The sequence below is a fragment of the Palaemon carinicauda genome, chromosome 42 (genome assembly GCF_036898095.1).
Source record: "Palaemon carinicauda isolate YSFRI2023 chromosome 42, ASM3689809v2, whole genome shotgun sequence".
NCBI classification, from domain to species: Eukaryota; Metazoa; Arthropoda; class Malacostraca; order Decapoda; family Palaemonidae; genus Palaemon; species Palaemon carinicauda.
Window position 1 is genome coordinate 10106976 of NC_090766.1, and position 21403 is coordinate 10128378.

Genomic DNA, 21403 nt, shown 5'->3' on the forward strand with positions numbered 1-21403 from the left:
TCTTATTCCTTTCCCAATATAATAATGACAGAACAGGGAATAAGTGATAAAGACACACTCAAGCACACGACTACTACGCGCCCTAAGGCTGCACACACTAATCTGAGATTATTGTGTTTTTTGGAAATGAGGGAGACTACTCTCACAAAAATACTTAGACCCTTTCCAAATGGGTTCCAAGTGGAGGGAGACTAAAGACTTCAAGAGTTCCACAAAAGAGGGATCAAGAACCACGAGACCATCGCTCAGAAACTGTAAAGAACAAAATCTCTCTCAGAATGCCTCTTTGTTCCAACACGGAGACTTACCTCGAACTACTTTCTTAGGAGGTGCCTGGAATCTCCTCTCAACCTACCAGAGTTTTGTGTAGATTACCCTACTTCCGTTTTCTGTGAGGACCAATTCAGGCGGAAGGATACATGCCCTGAGGCTAGTCCCGAGCCAGGTCGACTCTTTTTTCCGATAAACGGGAACATTTTTTAACTTCCGACCCTCCAAGACACTGGCTGGGTACAGTGTCTGCATAAGAGAAAGATAAGCAAAGTGCGACTCTTCCCCAGATAGTGCTGAACCTCTCCAAAGCGGTGACTCTCCCTGCTGGTGCAATGGGTAACAAGAATGAGGGAGGATCAGAATCCTTGTTCTTTCAGGCTCTAGGATTGATTAGGCAAATCAACGGTCTCAGAGAAACCCCAGTTCACAAATCAAAGGCAGGAAAGTGGCCATAGACAGGTTATGTCTCTCACCTCAAGGATCCAGGCGATGTTTTTAACTACCCTGGTCAGAGGTTGCCAAGGAAGCATTCAATAAAATCGATATGCAGGTATCAGCTCATAAGGATTCCCTAAAGGCAGGGTGGTCTTCTAAGAGGCACCAGCCTTTGCTAGGCAGAAGCATTATTATGTAACGCAGGATTCACAACCATCTTCCCTACCTTCCCCCGGGGGAGTTCACTTATAGAGACTCCTCTGCGGAGGCCTTACGAAGGTCAGCTTGCTGATCCCACGGCCCCTAGAGGGCATATAAGGCGGAAGGCTCGTCCTCCCCTTCGCCGTAGAGGTCTTCCTTCTCCTCACAAGGGAGTTAGGAGGCGCCTTTTCGGCTCGTCGTCCCCGCAGTCCTCTGCTGAGGAGACTCACCGTTCTCCGATCCTGCCAGCTACCACCTTAGATCTCTCCGAAGATCGTTCGCGATCTCCTAACCGTGATTTGTTGCAGCTTTGGTCTTCCTTGGGGCTTCAGGGTTTGCCCTCCAAGGAAGCCCTTATATACCAACTGAAAAACTGTTTCTTCATTTACCTAATCACTGTAATCACTTACCTCAATTGGCTCACTTTGCCTGGAATTTAACATACAGTATTTCCTTGCTCATCTATTTTGGCAAGTGGTACATACTTCTGTACGAACGTTAGCCATGTTTGTGAGTATTTTGGTGTAAGTTCAGTATCATATTAATCATATTAATCACTTGGCTCTGTCAACAGAATGTTTTTTCAATACTTTGTCCATTCGACACTTGGTCTGTTTGACACTGTCTTTCAACACTGACTTTTGACATTTTGCCCTTCTGTACTCTGTCTGCACATGCTATTCATATGTACACCCTCCAACCTCCACAATTTAATTGGCTTGGAGACAAAATGGAGATTGTTGTATGAAAAATTCTAGAGCTTCTTGTCTGGTGGTGAGAAGGTAAACGAAAGAGACTAGCTACTTAAAATCTGGGTAAAACTCTTTTTCCACTTTTTTGTCGTCAAGCTTGTACTTTAAGTACTGCACAGTATGCATATAGAACTGTACATGAATATTTAGTAAATATTGAAATAAATTTTGTTATAAAAATCTGCTTTCTTATACCATTACTATACCTACAAAATTTTGATACAGATTAAAGTAATTGATGGAAAAGAACAAGAACAACATTGCAAGAGATGTGTCAGAATATAAGAGCAAAGATGGCAAGGTGTTGACTTGTTGACAGACATAAAAGGAATGTTCCAAACTACCACTAAAAGTTCAGTCCTTCCTAGATCCCTATTTGGACAGGTGGATATGTTCCTGGTGTGTGTTGTAAAGGCGGTAATGAATACAGCTAGACATATATAAACTAATGAATTTGTGTTAAAACAGATAGTAATTTATGAATTTTGCAGTTTATTGAATTATTGTGCTGTCTGTATTTACCATGAATGCATTATGAAGTTTCTGTGGTGGATAATGTGGGAGGGTGGGCTGTGACACCCTAGCAGTACCAGCTGAACTTGGTTGAGTCCCTTGTTAGGCTGGGAGGAACGTAGAGAGTAGAGGTCCCCTTTTTGTTTTTGTTTTTGTTTCTTTGTTGATGTCGGCTACCCCCCAAAATTGGGGGAAGTGCCTTGGTATATGTATGTATGTATGTATGTATTTCCAAAGTAAATTCTATCTGTCTAAATGGCTATTTCAAAACAAGTTCTATTTCAGCGAGTGCCACAGCAGCGGGAATAAGTTTGCTCATGCTGATGCTTCACATATACAGAAGATTGTATGAAAATCTGTTTGTCAGTGTATTCAGCTCAAGCTATATGAATATTCTCCATTACATTGTTGGCCACACCCATTACATCGGAGCTATTGCGTTACTAGTTTCAGAGGCTCCTGGTTTTGATAGTGATAGTAAGTATCTTTATTTAAACAGGTTTTGGTGGTACTTGTTACTATAAGTAAGCTACAGTAGTAATATATCAATGGAGATAACAATGTATAAGCATTAACAAAATTTCTGATTATTATAATTATTATTATTAATATTATTATTACTACTAAGCTAAAACCCTTTTTGGAAAAGCATGATGCTATAAGCCCAAGGGCTCCAACAGGGAAAATTAGCCCAGTGTGGAAAGGAAATAAATAAATGATATGAGAGGTAATAAACAATTAAAATATTTTAGAAACAGTAACAACATTAAAGCATTTCCTATATAAACTGTAAAAAGACTTATGTCAGCCTTTTCAGCCTGTTGATAGTGGTCATGAAGTCGTTTACAAGTGTTAGTGCCTTTGAGCTCCTTGAAATTTTGTGTTTTGAAATGATGTAAAAGAAATAATGTAAAAATAATTACAGGGATATTCTGTTACTGTTTAAAGGATATTTTTTTAATATAGTAGGAAAGAAGAGGTAGCCACATAAATATACAGTACATTGAAATTATTATTGTTATTATTATGTTTAAAATTATTATTATTATTGAAATTATTAGAATTATTATTATTACTGAAATTATTAGAATTATGATAATTATTGAAATTATTAAAATTAATGGCTATAAAGATTATTCTTATCAAAGTTACTAAAGTAGTTAATTTAATACTGAAGTGTTTGCTCCACCCATATATAAACCTTTCATCCTTTGAAATAGGATTTGCCTTCAATGGAGCTGGAACAGTCGTTGGAATCATTAACTATTTGGTTAACGACACTTAGTGAGAATAGGCGAATAATGCTACCCACTCTCCTGTTAAAGACTCTCCCCTTTGGTCTTCAGCCACGATGACTACAGACGTACTGTTGCGTCAATTTGCTCTTTCTAGTGGCATGATTGTTCACAACAGTCCACAGATGATGAACGTAGATCATAGTCTCCTGTTTGGGTGGTCATATTCCTTGGGGAGCGGGAGTGCTAAGTCTTCTACAGCATCATTATGGCAAGACACAAAAATTGCCTGAGATACTGCTTAACACTTGTTCTCCTTATCGAGTTCATCAATCGATGAAGTTTGTGGGTACAGTATACCCCATTGTCATGGTCCTGGGAAGCATGCTTCAGGAGTAGTAGTGAGAACTTGGATATACATCGGCAGTTTTTTCAAGGTTGGTGGAATGTGAGGTAATTTTCACACTACTATATAAGAGCTCTTCTATGGCAGGACTGACTGTAGATCCACTCTCTCGGCACCTCTTGTTGGGGTCATTGATTGTTCTCAGTCATCCCCATGTGTGGAGTGCATATCATAGCTTCCCATTCAGTAGCAGACTTATTCTTTGAGGAGGTAAAGGAAGGTTAAGTCTTCTGTGGCGTCATTCTTGGCAACGCCTAAGATGATGATGCTGAAGAGACTGTATAGCACTTCACTCGCCTCATCAAGTTTGCAGGTTGCTGAAGCTTCTAGGTATACAGCTCTGGCTCAGTCCCCGGGGAGTATGCTTTAAGAGCAAGAACTCGGATCTGCACCTGTGAGTTTTTCAAAGTGGTCGGGTGTGGAGTTCTTCCAGTGATCGCTGCACACCAGCATGCGCTGGGAACTCTCCCGTACAGGCCGCCAATGATGAGCTTGACCTTAGGAAGGCTTATCCTTCCTTGGGTCTTGCAGGTAGGCCCTTCATGTCCTTTTAGGGCAGTGTGTAGTTAAGGCTACTTTGCCCCCAGTGCCAGTAATTCCAGTGGTGATCTTAGTGCAAGTGATGCTATTGGTGATTCCCACAGTTGCATCCCAAGCCTAAGAAAGCTCCCAATCCTTTGATAACACCAAAAAAACAATCCAGTGCCAGTGAAACTTGTTTGTGTTGCCACGGTGCCAGCTACCTCTGTACTTGTGGCATCTGTGCCAAATATCCCAGTGCCCATTTCCCCTGTTCCTGTTACCCCTGCAACGTTGGCTGCAACTCTGCCCCATGGCTCCCATTACTTGTGTGCCAGTAACCCCAGCCCTTTTTGTCTGTGTTACAATTGTCAATAATAGTGCCTACCACTTCCCCAGTGGCAGTGACCTCAGAGTCTTTGTTCCTCTCAGAGCAACCCCTGTGGTTTTTCCCCTTGAAGGATCGTCATCATTGATGGTCTGTCACTTACACTTCTCTGCTTGCAGGGCCTGAGGGGAAAGTTGGTAAGAGAAAGAAGTGGGTTTTCTCTTCCTCTTCTGATATTTCTTTTAATAAGTAGAAGTTCAGAAAGGCCAGTCATAAGAAATCCCGTAGGATTCTTCATGTCACCAACATTTTAAGGGTGCTGGATGGCTCCAGGGTTGTAGTGAACCCCTCGGTGGCTGGCTTGTTTATCCCAGTATCTAAGCTGGCCAGAGATGTACAGCTCCATGCTGGGCTGTGCACTGTTTCTTTTGACCTGGTGTTGGAGGAGCTTGGCTCCTCTCAACCTTTTCTACCTTGATTGAGAAGTGCAGCTTCCTTTTCTGATTGGAACACTTTTGTATATGACATTGAGAAGATGGCACCTCTGGAGGCTGTGCAAATGTACAGCCAGTGGCCACAGGTCAGTACTAGAGGGGCGGAATTATGCTTGTGCGCACGGAACCATCGCCACCACAATAATTAGAGCTCTTTTGTTTGGTTTGATCAGTGCCAGAAACCTTCCACTCGCTAGTGACTGGCACCTTGGTCCATTATTTGCAAAACAAATAGGAGTCATGGCATTTTGTATGTATCAGGTCATTCTGAAAGATAGGAGGTCTCTTATCATTGTTCTGGAGTTCGTGCCCAAGACCCAGAACCCAGGTTTCCACGAGTCAAGGTTCGATTCTTTCTCCCTCTCTTCTTTACAAGAAGCAACAAGCAAGGATCAGGTGACTTGCTTCTCTGTCCTATGAGGGCACTATTGCACTACCTAGAGATAACTCAGTGCTTCGCGCCAGAACACCAGAGACTTCCTCAGCACTGAAAGGGTGAAGGAGATATCCAAGAACTCTATTTCGTCTGGGCTTTACAAGACCATTAGATATGCCTACCATGCAATGAGTGAGGGGATGGGAGGACCATCCCATTCACGAGCTCATGATGCCAGAGGTATTGGCTCCACCATAGCATTCGAGAAGAACCTTGTAGTGGTGCAGCTCTTGAAGACAGAAGTCTTTGGAAATGCCAAACAATTTTCATCCCCCCTACTTTCGGGAGTATAACCACAGGTCTTCGGATACCTTTCTCTTTGGTCTGGTGGTAGGTGGTCATCATATTGTTTAGCAAATCTAGCTTCCTCCATAGGGACGAGAAGCATCTCGTTCAAGATAGTGGTCACTATGTTTATCTAGATTGAAAGGTATGATGTCATGCCTTCCCCTCCCTTTTGGTGTAGCAGTCAGGCCATTGTGTGCAGCAGTGGACGTTGTATGCAGATGATCTTCTTAATCGGGCAACTTTTTTTTCAAACACGGTCGTATTAAGAAGTATATCCCCTTTCATCCCATACAAGGGGAGGATGGATAGAATGTATTCAGACACATTTCTCATAATGCCCATACATTCAGACAGCATATCCATCACATGGTTATAGGTTTTACCATGACCATCTACCAGTTACCTAGTATGGCCTACCTTAACACCTCTGACATTTTCATGCTCAGGTTATTAGCTGGTTGACTGGAGTCATCACTCCTATATATGACCAGGTGCTGTGACATTTCCAAGAAAGCTAAACCAGCCAGTTTAGTTCGTAGTGATGTCCTCCCTCCTGAGGATAAATCTATTAAAAGACAATGGTTTGTATGTTTATAAGAACAAATCTCAATTTATAAAGTAATTCATATTTTTCCTAACTATGGAAAACATCAGTCCTTTAAGTTACACTTCTTGCCTGAGGTCAAAAGTAAGTGCAGATCTGACTGTTTGTAAGGAGGGCTTACCCTCCACCCACTAGTATCTACTACTGTACTACATCATTAAAAGTTTAACAGCATTTCCTGTTTTGCTCGGGTTTTGTATACTTAGGATATACAGTATGCAAATTACTTTGAAATTTGAGATTTTTATTTTAGAATTTACTATATCATTAATTATTATAGTTATAAATGTATCCTATTTTAACCATTTACAGTACAATATTTCTCCTCAGGTTTGGGAATAACCTTCACTGCTGTAGAATTTCACCATATACTGGGATTCATTCTATACCTTCTCGGTTTTACGATACAGCACCAAAGCCTCCAGATATTAGCTGGTTTACGAAAAAATTCTAGTAAGGCTCATTAAGTTTTAATTACTTCTCGGATAGAATATTTGAACAATAGTAGCAGTTTCTAGCATAAAGAAACTTCCTCCGTTTGACTAGATTATACCAAAATTGTGCTTAATTTTTGCATGCTCATGTTATAATGCATTTTTTTCAATGTAGAAAGCTTGAAGCTTCTTATGTGAAGTATAATTTCTTTCCTAAAAGATCTCCCTTATCTTAAAATATTTCACTTCACCATTAATTTAAGTATTTTGCTCTTTTATTATAGTAATGTATTTTTCAATATTTAACTTAGCCGGTGATTATAATAGCTGCAACTCTGTTGCTCGACAGAAAACTCTAAGGTAAAATTCGCCAGCGATCGCTACACAGGTTGCGGGTGTGCCCAACAGCGCCATCTGTCGTCCAGATACCCAGTACTCAATGTAAACAAAGAACTCAATTTTCTCTCTGTCGAGCTATCGACAAGACGCTCTTACTCGCTGTTGCTAAACTGGAGTTTTTCACAACTAATTGGTGAAGTACTTTATTCTAGTTTTGAGCTTTCGCTATGCAGGTGTTTTATCTTCATCTTAAATCTTGAACTCGTTTTGGATAGATTTAATTATGGTGACAAAGAGAGTATGGACTTTCTTTCACTTTTAAATGGCCGACCCTTCCCTTAGAAGGAAGTGTGTTTAGGCTTTTAGTAATTATCTTATCACGTTATAGATTTTCCTCTATATATTTTATATCTCTCCGCCTTTATTAGGCCTCTTCGATTAACTTTCCATTTATTATAAACATATAAAAATTAAATTTTAATGTTTTTTTTATATAGACCTTTCCTGAGAGTAGGCGGTCCTAACTTGGAAACCGAAGTTAATCAACGTTGAGCCCTTTATATCGTAATTAGCTTTTAAAGAGCTAAGGATTTAAAACTTTTTAAATGTAATATTTTATGAAAGAATTTCTTTGATAGTCTTCGTACTGTTTTCAAAGATGAACTAACGTTTAGTTTTTTTATGCTACGCAGTTGTTGACGTTCAGGACGTTCAACATGCGCTCTATCGTTACGATAGAGAGAGAGTGTATCACGGTTTCACTTTGCAGTAAGAGTAAATCGATTCTGACGTTTTGTTCATTCTTTCTTAGCTTAAATGTTTTAAATTCTAATTTAAAGGAACTTTTTATTTGAAAAACCTTTCAGTTTTTTCCTTTAGTCAAATAACATGTTTTTTTGACGAAATATAATTGGGCTCTTCTCTTAGGTGCGAAATCAAGAGAGAAAGAGAGAGAGAGATAGAGACGGAGGGAGAGAGTGGAGAGAAAACGTTCCGTTCAAGCGGGTAACGTTGTTCTCGTGTTACTCGCGTCCCTAGTCGCTGTACGGGGAGGAAGGATAAAACGTTTTTAGGTTTTTATTCTCGTCCCCAGGCTATGTGCGGTGAGAGATTGAAAACGTAGTTATATGAACTAGTGTTTAGTCTCTTTCCCAGCCACTGATTTTTTTATCTTAAAATATGTTTTCTGTTTTTTGCTGGTATTAATGAGCTTGCATTATACGACTGATTTCGCAATTACTACCTTTTAATGAAGGGTAGAATTGAGTGTTTCAGGTAGAAATAAGTGCAAAACAGAAAATCGAAGTGATGAAGTGATATGCGCAAAGTGTTACAGTGTTGCGTCCGAGGCGCAAAGTGTTACAGTGTTGCGTCCGAGGGTTCGTCTGTTCGTGCCTGTCGTTCACCTAGTCCGGGACCTCTTACATGCTCCCAAGCCCAGGGGAGAAGTAATGTCAAACGACTTATGGGTTCGAGAGGCCTTGACCAACGAACAGACGTTTTTCCCTCTATGGTATCGGGTGTATCTTACCAAGATCTCCCCTACCATAAGACGAGAGAGACGTTGTTTCTCCTCGTCATCTGAAGGCTTTTCGCATAAGAAACCTGTCACAAGGTTTCGAAGCCCTTAAGCGAAAGTCAGTCCTTTCAGGACAGGTCCAGCGTCCTGGTTACAACCATTAGGACAGCTCTGACCCTATGCAGTCATCGGATAACTGCTCGCCGCCTAACAAAAGCGTAACACAGACTCCGAGAGTCTTTTTTTGTAGGCAAAGTGTTGCGGTCACAGACGTTACCCTCGTCTCTTACCACAACCATTTCCGTTGATCCTTAATGGGTTGTATGGCAAGACATGCAGTATATGCTTGCCTCCCTTATGGAAGACTATTCTACCGATTAGTCCGTTGAGTCTAGCCGTTTATCTCATCGATATCCTGGCTTTCAGCCAACCTAACGTTCCTTTGTGCTTACTGTTGACGTTGGCGTAGCTTAGTCACGTCAGTCAGGTTGTTTAGAACCACACTCGATGCGGTCTCGTGTGGTTTTTCAGCCGCATTTGGACGTTAGGCCACTTGCTGATGCTCCTGTTGACGTTCAAGACGTTCACTTACAATCGGAGTTGACTTGTTTTGACGCTGTGCGTCAACCTCCGCATTCTAGAGTTGTTTTGACTGCTCAGTCAAAGCAGTCAAAGCAGTCTCGAGTGGACGCTGTGCGTCCTCACGCACCTGTTGTGGTTGACAGTTCAGTTGTTGACAGTTCACAGACTGTCAAGCAGTTACATGACGTTGCGTTCTGGTCCGCTACTAATGCACCAGTGAGTGTGGACTCTGCTTGTAAAGCATTGCCACCACGGTAGGTCTCTCCCTTGCTTGAGACTCAGCTTTTATTGGACAAGGTTCCTGTAGATGAGGAAGTTGCTGTTCTCCCTCCTACTGATATTCCCTTGAGAACTCTGTCTGATGGAGAGGAGCCTAAAGCTGCTTAGCCTCCTATGGACTTTAATTAAATCATGATGATTTTTTTTAAGGATCTTTGTCCGGATCTTTTTGTAACTGCTGCTCCTCGTTCGCCTAAACGTCAGAGCTTACACTAGGCCTAACTACTTCGAGGCCTTTGTTTTTAAGCTAGTGCTCTCTCGCTCTCCTAGAGAACGTTACGTTGGCTAGGCGACTGGTTTTTCACCAGGAGGAGTTTGGGGGATACAGCCTTTGCTTTCCCTTCTTTTAAACTGGTTTATAGAGCGAGAGTCTGATATGACACGAGAGAAGTTCTCGGCTTGGGAGTTCATGCCTCTGCCCAGATAGACTTCTCAATTCTCGTAGACTCTCCCTGGCGCCTAGCCAGGAGACGCTCCAAGTTGTTTACAGGTCAACTTCACAGCTGTTTTCGAGCCTTTGAAGTTTTGCTGTACAATTATGTCACGCATATCAAGGCTTTCAGGGATGGTAAACGGTACCGCCTCAGTCGCTAACCCCGTCTGTTGCCATACCTGCTCCCGTAGACCCTAAATGGACTTTACTGCAAGACATGCAGTCCAAGCTTGCGTCCTTGATAGAGGACTTTAATGCGGAGAAGGTTGCTACCGAACCTTCTGGCCAACAACCTTCCAACCGGTCGGTTGTGCGCCCTGTTGACGCTGAGGTAACCTACTCGCGTCTGCCAGTTGAGGTGGTTCCTCCACCGATGCGACCCAGTGTGGGTTGCCAGCCGCACGTTGACGTTAAGCGACGCTCGGAGGTGGTTGTTGACGTTCAGGATGTTCAACAACCAGCAGAGGTGACTTGTTTTGACGCAGTGCGTCAACCTCAGCAACCCGGTAGGGTGTTGACTGCACAACCCAGACGGTCTAGACAGTCTCGGGTTGACGCTGTGCTTCCTCGCGCACCCATGGTTGTTGACAGTTCACAGACTGTGCAGCAGTTCCATGATATTGCGTCCGGCTCCGTCACGCATCCACCAGTGCGACTGGACTCAGCGAGCCAGACGTTGCCCACTCCGTTGCCGTTTCCTCATCAGTTTTCGGATGAGGAACCCTCTGATGAGGACGTTGCTGAACAACAAGACGATCAGCCCCCAGAATAGATCAAGCCCTGCTATCCATCCAGTAGATGCTGAAGAAGGAACGCTGCTCAGTCAGGCTGTGGATGAGTCTGGTAGGGACGCTGTCATCCATGGAACAATTTGTGTCACTAGGAAGACTACACCTCCGTCCTCTTCAATACCATCTAGCTTTTCACTGGAAAAAGGACAAGACGCTAGAAGCGGTCTCGATCCCGGTTTCCGAAAAGATAAAGTCTTGTCTGACTTGGTGGAAGGACAATATCAACCTAAGAGAGGGTCTTCCCCTGGCTGTTCAGACTCCCAACCACGTTCTCTTCTCGGACGCATCGGACGTAGGCTGGGGTGCGACATTAGACGGTCGGGAATGCTCGGGAATATGGAACTCGAGTCAAAGGACAATGCATATCAACTGCAAGGAGCTACTGGCAGTACATCTGGCCTTGAAAAGCTTCAGGTCTCTCCTTCAAGGCAAAGTGGTGGAGGTGATCTCGGACAACACCACGGCTTTGGCGTACATCTCCAAGCAAGGAGGGACCTACTCTCTGACGTTGTACGAGATCGTAAGGGACCTCCTCACCTGGTCAAAAGGTCTAAACATATCACTAGTAACGAGGTTCATCCAAGGCAACTTGAATGTCATGGCAGATTGTCTCAGTCGGAAGGGACAAATAATTCCAACAGAATGGACCCTCCACAAGGATGTATGCAAGAGACTTTGGGCCACCTGGGGCCAGCCAACCATAGATCTCTTCGCAACCTCGATAACCAAGAGGCTCCCAATATTTTGCTCACCAATCCCGGACCCAGCAGCAGTTCATATAGATGCCTTTCTCCTAGATTGGTCACATCTAGATCTATATGCATTCCCTCCGTTCAAGATTGTCAACAAGGTACTGCAGAAGTTCGCCTCTCACGAAGGGACAAGGTTGACGCTAGTTGCTCCCCTCTGGCCCGCGAGAGAATGGTTCACCGAGGTACTTCGATGGCTAGTAGACGTTCCCAGAACACTTCCCCTAAGGGTGGACCTTCTACGTCAGCCACACGTAAAGAAGGTACACCAAGGCCTCCATGCTCTTCGTCTGACTGCCTTCAGACTATCGAAAGACTCTCGAGAGCTAGAGGCTTTTCGAAGGAGGCAGCCAGAGCGATTGCTAGAGCAAGGAGAACATCCACCCTTAGAGTCTACCAATCGAAGTGGGAAATCTTCCGAAACTGGTGCAAGTCAGTATCCGTATCCTCGACCAGTACCTCTGTAACTCAAATAGCTGACTTCCTCTTATATCTGAGGAAAGAACGATCTCTTTCAGCTCCCACTATCAAGGGTTACAGAAGCATGTTGGCATCAGTCTTCCATCACAGAGGCTTAGATCTTTCCAACAATAAAGATCTACAGGACCTCCTTAAGTCTTTTGAGACCACGAAGGAGTGTCGTTTGGTTACACCTGGTTGGAATTTAGACGTGGTACTAAGATTCCTTATGTCAGACAGGTTCGAGCCGCTACAATCAGCCTCACCTTAAAGACTCTTTTCCTGGTATGCTTAGCCACAGCTAAAAGAGTCAGTGAGATTCATGCCTTCAGCAAGAACATCGGATTCTCATCTGAAACGGCTACATGTTCTCTACAACTTGGTTTTCTAGCCAAAAACGAGCTGCCTTCTCGACCTTGGCCAAAATCGTTCGATATTCCAAGCTTATCGAATATGGTTGGAAATGAACTAGAAAGAGTCTTATGCCCTGTAAGAGCTCTTAAGTTCTATTTAAAACGAACTAAACCTTTACGAGGCCCGTCTGAAGCTTTATGGTGTTCAGTTAAGAAACCATCTTTGCCTATGTCAAAGAATGCTTTATCCTATTTTATCAGACTTAATGCGAGAAGCTCATTCCCATCTGAGTGAGGAAGACCAAGCTTTGCTGAAGGTAAGGACACACGAAGTTAGAGCTGTCGCAACTTCCGTGGCCTTTAAACAAAATAGATCTCTGCGAAGTATAATGGACGCAACCTATTGGAGAAGCAAGTCAGTGTTCGCGTCTTTTTATCTTAAGGATGTCCAGTCTCTTTACGAGGACTGCTACACTCTGGGACCATTCGTAGCAGCGAGTGCAGTAGTGGGTGAGGGCTCAACCACTACAATTCCCTAATTCCATAACCTTTTTAATCTTTCTCTTGAAATGTTTTTATTGTTGTTTTTGGGTTGTCCGGAAGGCTAAGAAGCCTTTCGCATCCTGGTTGATTTGGCGGGTGGTCAAAGTCATTTCTTGAGAAGCGCCTAGATTAGAGGTTTTGATGAGGTCCTGTTGTATGGGTTGCAACCCTTGATACTTCAGATCCTAGGGGTCGATCAGCATCCTGAGAGGATCGCGAGGCTCCGTAAGGAAGACGTACTTAAAAAGGCAGAGTAATTGTTCAAGCCGACTTCCTTACCAGGTACCTATTTATTTTGTTTTTGTTATTTTGATAACTTCTAAAATGAAATAAAAATTCTTAGCTCATAATAATGTAAACATATAGTGCTGGTCTCTACCCACCCCCCTGGGTGTGAATCAGCTATTATAATCACCGGCTAAGTTAAATATTGAAAAATGTTATTTTGATAATAAAATAAATTTTTGAATATACTTACCCGGTGATTATGAATTAAAGGACCCTCCCTTCCTCCCCAATAGAGACGCAGTGGAACGAGGAGAAAATTGAGTTCTTTGTTTACATTGAGTACTGGGTATCTGGACGACAGATGGCGCTGTTGGGCACACCCGCAACCTGTGTAGCGATCGCTGGCGAATTTTACCTTAGAGTTTTCTGTCGAGCAACAGAGTTGCAGCTATTATAATCACCGGGTAAGTATATTCAAAAATTTATTTTATTATCAAAATAACATTTTTCTCGATTGCTAAAACATTCTGCTATTATATATTTACAACGTTCCTCATATTTTTGCACTTTTAGGTTTTTTTTTCAGGAGAACATTTCATCTAGTAGTCAGTTTTGAAACTTTATGAAAAGAATTACTATAATGTTAACCCTTTTACCCCCAAAGGACATACTGGTACGTTTCACAAAACTCATTCCTTTACCCCCATGGACGTACCAATACGTCCTTGCAAAAAAATGCTATAAAAATTTTTTTTTCCTATTTTTGATACTTTTTTGAGAAAATTCAGGCATTTTCCAAGAGAATGAGACCAACCTGACCTCTCTATGACAAAAATTAAGGCTGTTAGAGCAATTTAAAAAAAAATATACTGCAAAATGTGCTGGGGAAAAAATAACCCCTTGGGGGTTAAGGGTTGGAAATTTCCTATTTTTGATACTTTTTTGAGAAAATTCAGGCATTTTCCAAGAAAATGAGACCAACCTGACCTCTCTAAGACAAAAATTAAGGCTGTTAGAGCAATTTAGAAAAAATATACTGAAATTGTGCTGGGGAAAAAATAACCCCTTGGGGGTTAAGGGTTGGAAATTTCCAAAGAGCCTGGGGGTAAAAGGGTTAAGTTAATATTATGGTGCTCTATGCTTATATTGAATACTCTAACAGGTGAAAAACAGAATTTTATTAATAAGATTTTTTTATTTCCATACTCACCTGATGTTCATATTATTTCTCTTTGGGAAACTCAGCTATATTAGCATTTACCCCAAAAATGAAAGAATTTTAAGGATTTTCCCATTCTTTTTCCTTCTAAACAGCTCATGCCTCTAGTAAAGTAATGCGTCATCTAGTAGTAAATGTCAAGAAAGGAATCTGTACTGTGCTAATCTCTTTTTGTCTTTTCAGTCTTGTACATACATACATATACCAAGGCACTTCCCCCAATTTTGGGGGGTAGCCGACATCAACAAATGAAACAAAAACAAAAAGGGGACCTCTACTCTCTACAGGAACTCCCTCTCCTGTATCTACATCCTGTGAGACATCGACAAGGCATTCAGTCTTGTAATCAAAACTAATTTGTATCTCCCTGACACCACCAGTCAGTGGGGAAGATGGAGGGCATGTATATAAATGTCAAGTGAATGTAGATATAAGAAAAAATATTAAAATTCTATTTATTTCTATGAAATACTGCTGATGTTCATATTACTGACTCTCACACTCTAATGGAGGTGGGATGCCAGTGAAGAAAAGATAGAAAAATAATTATAACCAAGTACCTAATATGCCTGATTGTAGACTCCCTTGTCTAGATAATTGATAACAGAACTCTTGCCAAATGCATTTGTAATATATTACTTCAAATTGTTTTGAAGAACCCTTTAAAAATACAGAATTCCAAATTATTTCATAATGAAACCTTACTCTAAATTCTATTTATATAAACCCAAGTACTCAAACTTATAATTCACAAACAACAAAAATGAAAATTGTAAACTAAATGTGTTTAAAATATTACTAGATCACATCACCAGCCACTACCTAGAGGCCAGCAATCTTGATTAGCAAGCCAATGATTTGCTTCTAAGGTAATGCTTGGCAAAAGCTAATTTGGTATGCCTTTAAGCTGGTGCTAAAGCAATTTCCAAGGAAAGATTCCTACAAAAATTTAGAGATTTAGTTGCACTTCTAACATCATAAACCTTTGTCTTCAAGGCTTTTATAAAATTTGGATCCAACCTTCCGTGAGCTTCTGTTACTGAGCCTATAATCAGAAATGATATGGCATTTTTGGTCAGAGGACAAGTAAAGACCTTAACAACACATAAAAAAAAACTAGAGGGACACTCAGTAAAGACTATACATTCTCCAAGTCAAGCAGTCTTATTTTGTTCTTTTACTCTATTTCATACTTGTACATCTATGTATTTTCTTCAAAATCGAGTAGATTTGTCCTTGGCTCATACCCAACATGCCTACCAAGTTTCATCTGAATTGGTACAGTAGTTTTTGTGTAAAGTTGCTCACAAGCAAACAAGCAAAGAATTAAACTAACTTTAATATTCCTAGTTTTGCCTATATGATACTGACTGGTGAACGTCAGACTGGGGTTTGAGTCCCGCTCAAACTCATTAGTTCCCTTTGTGTCGCTGTAACCTCACCGTCCTTGCGATTTGGAGGAGCCGCTGAGTCATCAGCAGCCATTGCCTGGCCTTTCTTGGGTGGAGAGGGAGCTTGGGCGCTGATCATATGTATATATGGTCAGTCTCTAGGGCATTATCCTATTCAGTAGGGCAGTGTCACTGTCCCTTGCTTCTGCCATTCATGAGTGGCCTTTAAACCTTTAAAGGAACTTATCTTCTGATGTAATGGCCTCTTTCATTTCTTGAGAGGGGAGGTGTAAAAATTGTGGCAAACCTTTGGCTTCAAAGTCATTCTTTGCACTGAAACAGGTAAGAGAGATAAAGTAACCATATGTTTCCCATATCTCACATTAAAAGATATACTTGCAGTTCATTTATCCATTTAAAAAGGGAAGTCTTAGCCATGAGATGTTAAACAAAATCTTTTCTAATGGTTCAAATTTCAAACCTCTTAAATATTGTAAAACAACATTTAAATTCCAAAAAGTAGACCTGACTATATGTCTTTCAATACTAAAAACTGTAAATACTTATGCCATAACTCCTGAAAAGGATAGATCTATGTCCAAATGCATGAATAACGAATTAACTATGGATCTATACGCCATCATATAGTTTCTTTTCATAAAAAAAGAATACGCCATCATATAGTTTCTTTTGGTGAAAAAAGAAAACGTAAAATTTTACCTTGTTAGCTAAGATAATACTAGTCTTTGATATTTTCCTAGATTTGCAACAGTTAAAATAGACATTCCATTGTCTTTGATACAGAATATTGGTAGACTGTCATTTATAGTCTATGATAGAGAATCTAGTGGGCTGTAAAAATCCTTTGTGTTTGAGGATACTGTAGAAAGTCTCCATTTGCTTAGATGTACCACAAATGGTTTTAGATCAACCACTTTTGAATTTGGTTGTCCGAGCAGATTGGTTTTGCATGGCAACCCTCACAGAATCTCTGACAACAAGGGCCACAGGTCTGTGAACCCTTTCCTTTGAGGCTAGAACTGGGCTACTAGAGTCATTTTGCCATTTGTAAAAATCCTTAAGTTGTTTATCACCTGTCAAAACAAAGCAAACAGTGGAATTACATTAAGTACCAGATTTGACCAGTCTTGTAAGAGAACACCTACCTTCCCTGCTAAGCAATCTGTCCCAGGTGAACAAAATACCTTGTATCTTTTTGTACAGTAATATTGCAAACATGGTATGCTTGGTTGATCCCACCTTTTCCAAATTTCTAGACGTATTGAAAGAGGAAGAGACTCATTTGTGAAAACATGGATTTTCATGGTTATTAGCTGTTCTGCTAGGATGTTTTATTTCCACGGAATAGAAGGTGGAAGAAGACTTATCACTCTGTTGTTTGTCGAAGTTAATAGCGCTGCCGCTATTTGGTATAGTTATTGTAGCCCTGTCCTCGTTTGGTTTCGGATGTATACCAATGCCGTAATATTGTCAGAAAATATAGGTGTGGTCTTTCCTACCACTAGTGGCTCTTGGCCCTGAAGAGTCTTGAATATTGCTAGAAACTCTCAGCAATTGATATTGAGAGACAACTCATGGGTAGTTTTCTGATAGATGCAAACAATCAAGTCACTCCCCATCCATCCTGTGAAGGAACTGTAATCTTGCCACCAACTCAACAGCTGAAGATGGTTTTCCATCCCTGGAATAGTATTTTTGTCTAGATCGTCTATCCTGTTCCAATGTAGATTAAAATGAAATTGGTAAACCCTCATCTTTAGACATCCCATCAGAACTGTCATTCTCTTCCTTTTTCTTCTTATTGCAGATATTGGTTTTGCATTTTAACAAAAGCTTATGTGTCTCACTGTCAACATTCTAAAATACACCAACAGGTCTGATGTCTCAAAATTAAGAACTGGGTAATGGAAGGGAAAACGTGTAGACCACCCTCCTCCTCCATTCCTCATTCCCTCAAAAGAAGACAGAATTATGGGAACAGGCAAATGGGAGACAAATTTACGTAAAATTTAAATTTTACAAAACATAAAAATAACTACGACTACTACAGGCTCAAAGTCAGCTCCGCTCTAGCATTCGGGATGAACCTGGAAATGGCTCAGGTTTTGAAGGCAGATATCCTTCCCACTACCTGCGAGAATATAATTGAAGATTTATGGCATGGTAACACTGTATTGGTAAGGAGGTGGTAAGACTGAGCAAGGAAAGCATTGTTTACAAGCAGCTAAGCCTCACTCCCACTCATCTCTTACCTACTGCTCTCTTAAGATTATTAGATACTGTAAATAAACATGGTTGTGAATTGATGATGAGGTTTCTTCAATAGCCACAAGTCCTTGAGTCCCTTGGTCCTGTAGTGAATGCTTAACAGGCTGTATAGCCAGCCTACTTTCCTCACAAGAAGAGAAGCATCTAGTCTAATACCGGAGAGTAGTACATAAGCTTATGATAAAATGTATAATGACTGGACTTTCACTTTTCTTTCTTCACTCTCCCTTTTGGGGTGCATCAGCCACACTCATAATGGCCACCATTATGAGTGTGACTGGACATCGGATGCAGGTAAACTCCTTAACTAATCCACCTTTCTTTACGGTTAGTATTAGTTAACAAGTATCTCCACCATCCCCCCAAATGAGTGTGAGGAAAGTCAGAATGTATTTGAAACCATTTCTTTTAATAGCTAACAAATACATTTAGACAACATATCCAGCACAAGAATATAAATTTTCCTTTAACTAAGGAACCATTTATATCTGACCTTGACCTGTGTCGCTCCGTGAAATGGTCCTCTAGCACCATTCCTAAGACATAGTTGTTGCTGAATAGTGAGGGAGCTAGGTTTATTCTTGGCATTCCTTGCATCTCTCTTTTTCTCTGGTATATTCAGCAATAACTATGCCTTAGAAATGGTGCTAGAGGAGCATTTCACTGGGCGACACAGGTTCTTCGCCCAGAAATTTATTTTTTCTTCGTCAAAATCCCTTTTTTGGTACAGGCCTAAGATATCGCCAGTGGCATCCCTATTCACAAACCATTTGAAGGCTGGCAGATTCATCAACTTTGCTCCTGTACAGAAACCAGTACTCTGACAAGTCTAAATAAAGATTATTTAGCTAAAATTATTAGTTTATTGGGAATCCCTCCCTCTTTAGGATGAATTTCCTACTAAAGGAAGATGGTTTGTAATTGTGTAGGAATAAATCCCAAACTTTTAATGTATTGAAACCTTAGTCCTTTAAGTCACACTTCCCACCTCAACCACCCGGCAGGTCATAGGCCGAAGGGTCAAAAGTGCTTTTCGTGCTAGTTGACAGGCGAGGGGATCTTCCCCGCCTGTTTCCAATATCATTAAAGTCCTGCTCCCATTAAAGGACGCAAGTTTGTATAGTTTAGAAAAATAAAAATTACTGTACTTTTAAGATTCATAAAAATAATATAAATTACTTTTAAGCTTCATAGAATTAATATAAATTACTTTTAAAGATTTGTAAAAATAATACAAATGACTTTTAAGCTTCATAGAAATAACACAAATTACTTTCTAAGATTCATAGAAATAAAACAAATTACTTTTAAGCTTCATAGAAATAATACAAATTACTTTTTAAGATTCTTAGAAATAATACAAATTACTTTTAAGATTCATAGAAATAATACCAATTCCTTTTTTTAGATTCATAGATATAATACAAATTACTTTTTGAGATTTGTAGAAATAATACAAATTAATTTTTGAGATTTGTAGAGATAATACAAATTAATTTTAAAATTTATGATTTTACAATTAGTCTTTAAAAGCTGTCATCAATTACCATCTTTTTACACCATTATTGCCCTTTTATTTCTTTCAGAGAAAGGCGTCAAACATGCGCACAGAATGCCAGAAGGTGGAATGTTTGAGTTCTTATCTTGCCCTCACATGTTTGCTGAAGTACTGGTCTATATTGGAATTCTCATTGTTCTCCAGGCCCATACAGGGTGGCTTGTAGTTACTGTATGGGTCATATCAAACCAGGTAATAACTCTGCTTTTATAATAGACATATTGTCCTTATGTTACATGGGTATTCCATGTACCTATTTAACCCTTTTACCCCCAAAGGGCGTACTGGTACGTTTCACAAAACTCATCCCTTTACCCCCATGGACATACCGGTACGTCGTTGCAAAAAAATGCTATTTACATTTTTTTTTGCATATTTTTGATTAATTTTCGAGAAACTTCAGGCATTTTCCAAGAGAATGAAACCAACCTGACCTCTCTATGACGAAAATTAAGGCTGTTAGAGCAATTTAAAAAAAATATACTGCAAAATGTGTTTGAAAAAAAAATAACCCCTGGGGGTTAAGGGTTGGAAGGTTCCAAATAGCCTGGGGGTAAAAGGGTTAAGCATACTACAGTATTTGTTCCTTCGAGTATACAAATGTTTTGTCCTTTAAAAGATGAAATGTCTTCAGGGGAGCTAGGACAACCATTGCAATTGTTATAGAGGTAGTTAACAACTGGTGGTGAGCACGGGGGAGTAGCCCCGCCCACTCTCCTGTCAAAGCCTTTCCACTTTTGTCTTTGGCTAGAACAAGTAACGGTATAGTGTTGCGTGTATCCTTGGCTGTTTAATCTTTGTCTCGTACTTTTTAGTTTTGAATGATTGATATTTATCTTTTTGTTAATTATAAAACAAATCCTGAATTTATATGCAGGTGAAAGATCAGATGCTGCATCACTTTATGGCACTCACTCTGCACTTTAATAGTGAGCATGATTGTTTTAAATCTTCCCCATGTGCTGAATGTAAATCATAGCCTCCCATTCAAGATCAAGCATAGTTTTTGAGGAGGAAGAGAGGCTAAGTCTTCTCTATTGTCGTATTTGGCAATGCCTAATACAATGCCAAGGAGACTAAAGCACTTTGCTCTCTTCATCGAGTTTGCCAATTGGTTAAGCATCATGGTATATACCTCTGGCTTGCTCTAGGGGAGTATGCATCAACAGCAGGGAAAATTTGATTCTAAATTGGGGAGTTTCTTAGGGTTGGTAGTGTGGGGTTCCCCCAGTGATCACTGCATACCAACACATGTGGGAAGATCTTCGTATGCAAACTGTCGACATCTAGTTTGATCCAAGGAAGGCTTAGTTTTGCAGGTAAGCCTTCTGTCAATTTTGAGGGACCTGGTAGGTAAGGCTACATCAGCCAGTAATTCCAGTGGTGACCCCAGTGTCAGTGATAATTCCTGCAGGGCATTAGAAGGCTCAGGTGCCAGAGAAACTTATTGCCCCCTGACTGTGACCCCAGGACCCCTGGCTCCCATTATCCCTGTGTCAATAACCCTAGCCCCTGTATCTTTGTTACCAGTGCCAGTAAAGGTGGTAGTGCCTACCAATTCCCATGTGACAGTGACCCTCAGTGTTGTGGTTTCTGTCGAGTGTAACCCCTATGGTTTCTCCCCTTGAAGGATTGTCGTCATTAATGATCGCTCAGATCAATGACTTTTCTCCCAGCTGTAACTAAGGGGTGAATTGATATGATGAAGAAGCAAGTATGTTCTTCTTCCTCTTCTGATTTTGATGCTTCTTCT

At 40.7% G+C, this 21403-nt stretch overlaps 1 protein-coding gene across 1 annotated transcript in view; it reads left to right on the forward strand.

Annotated features, from left to right (window-relative positions):
* LOC137632894 (polyprenol reductase) overlaps nucleotides 1–21403 on the forward strand; it is a 36501-nt gene that overhangs the window by 12754 nt on the left and 2344 nt on the right. Inside the window, exons 3-5 of the mRNA XM_068364988.1 lie at nucleotides 2460–2651; nucleotides 6815–6937; nucleotides 19679–19842. Of these exons, the coding sequence (XP_068221089.1) occupies nucleotides 2460–2651; nucleotides 6815–6937; nucleotides 19679–19842 (479 nt within the window). The remainder of the gene's footprint in view (nucleotides 1–2459; nucleotides 2652–6814; nucleotides 6938–19678; nucleotides 19843–21403) is intronic.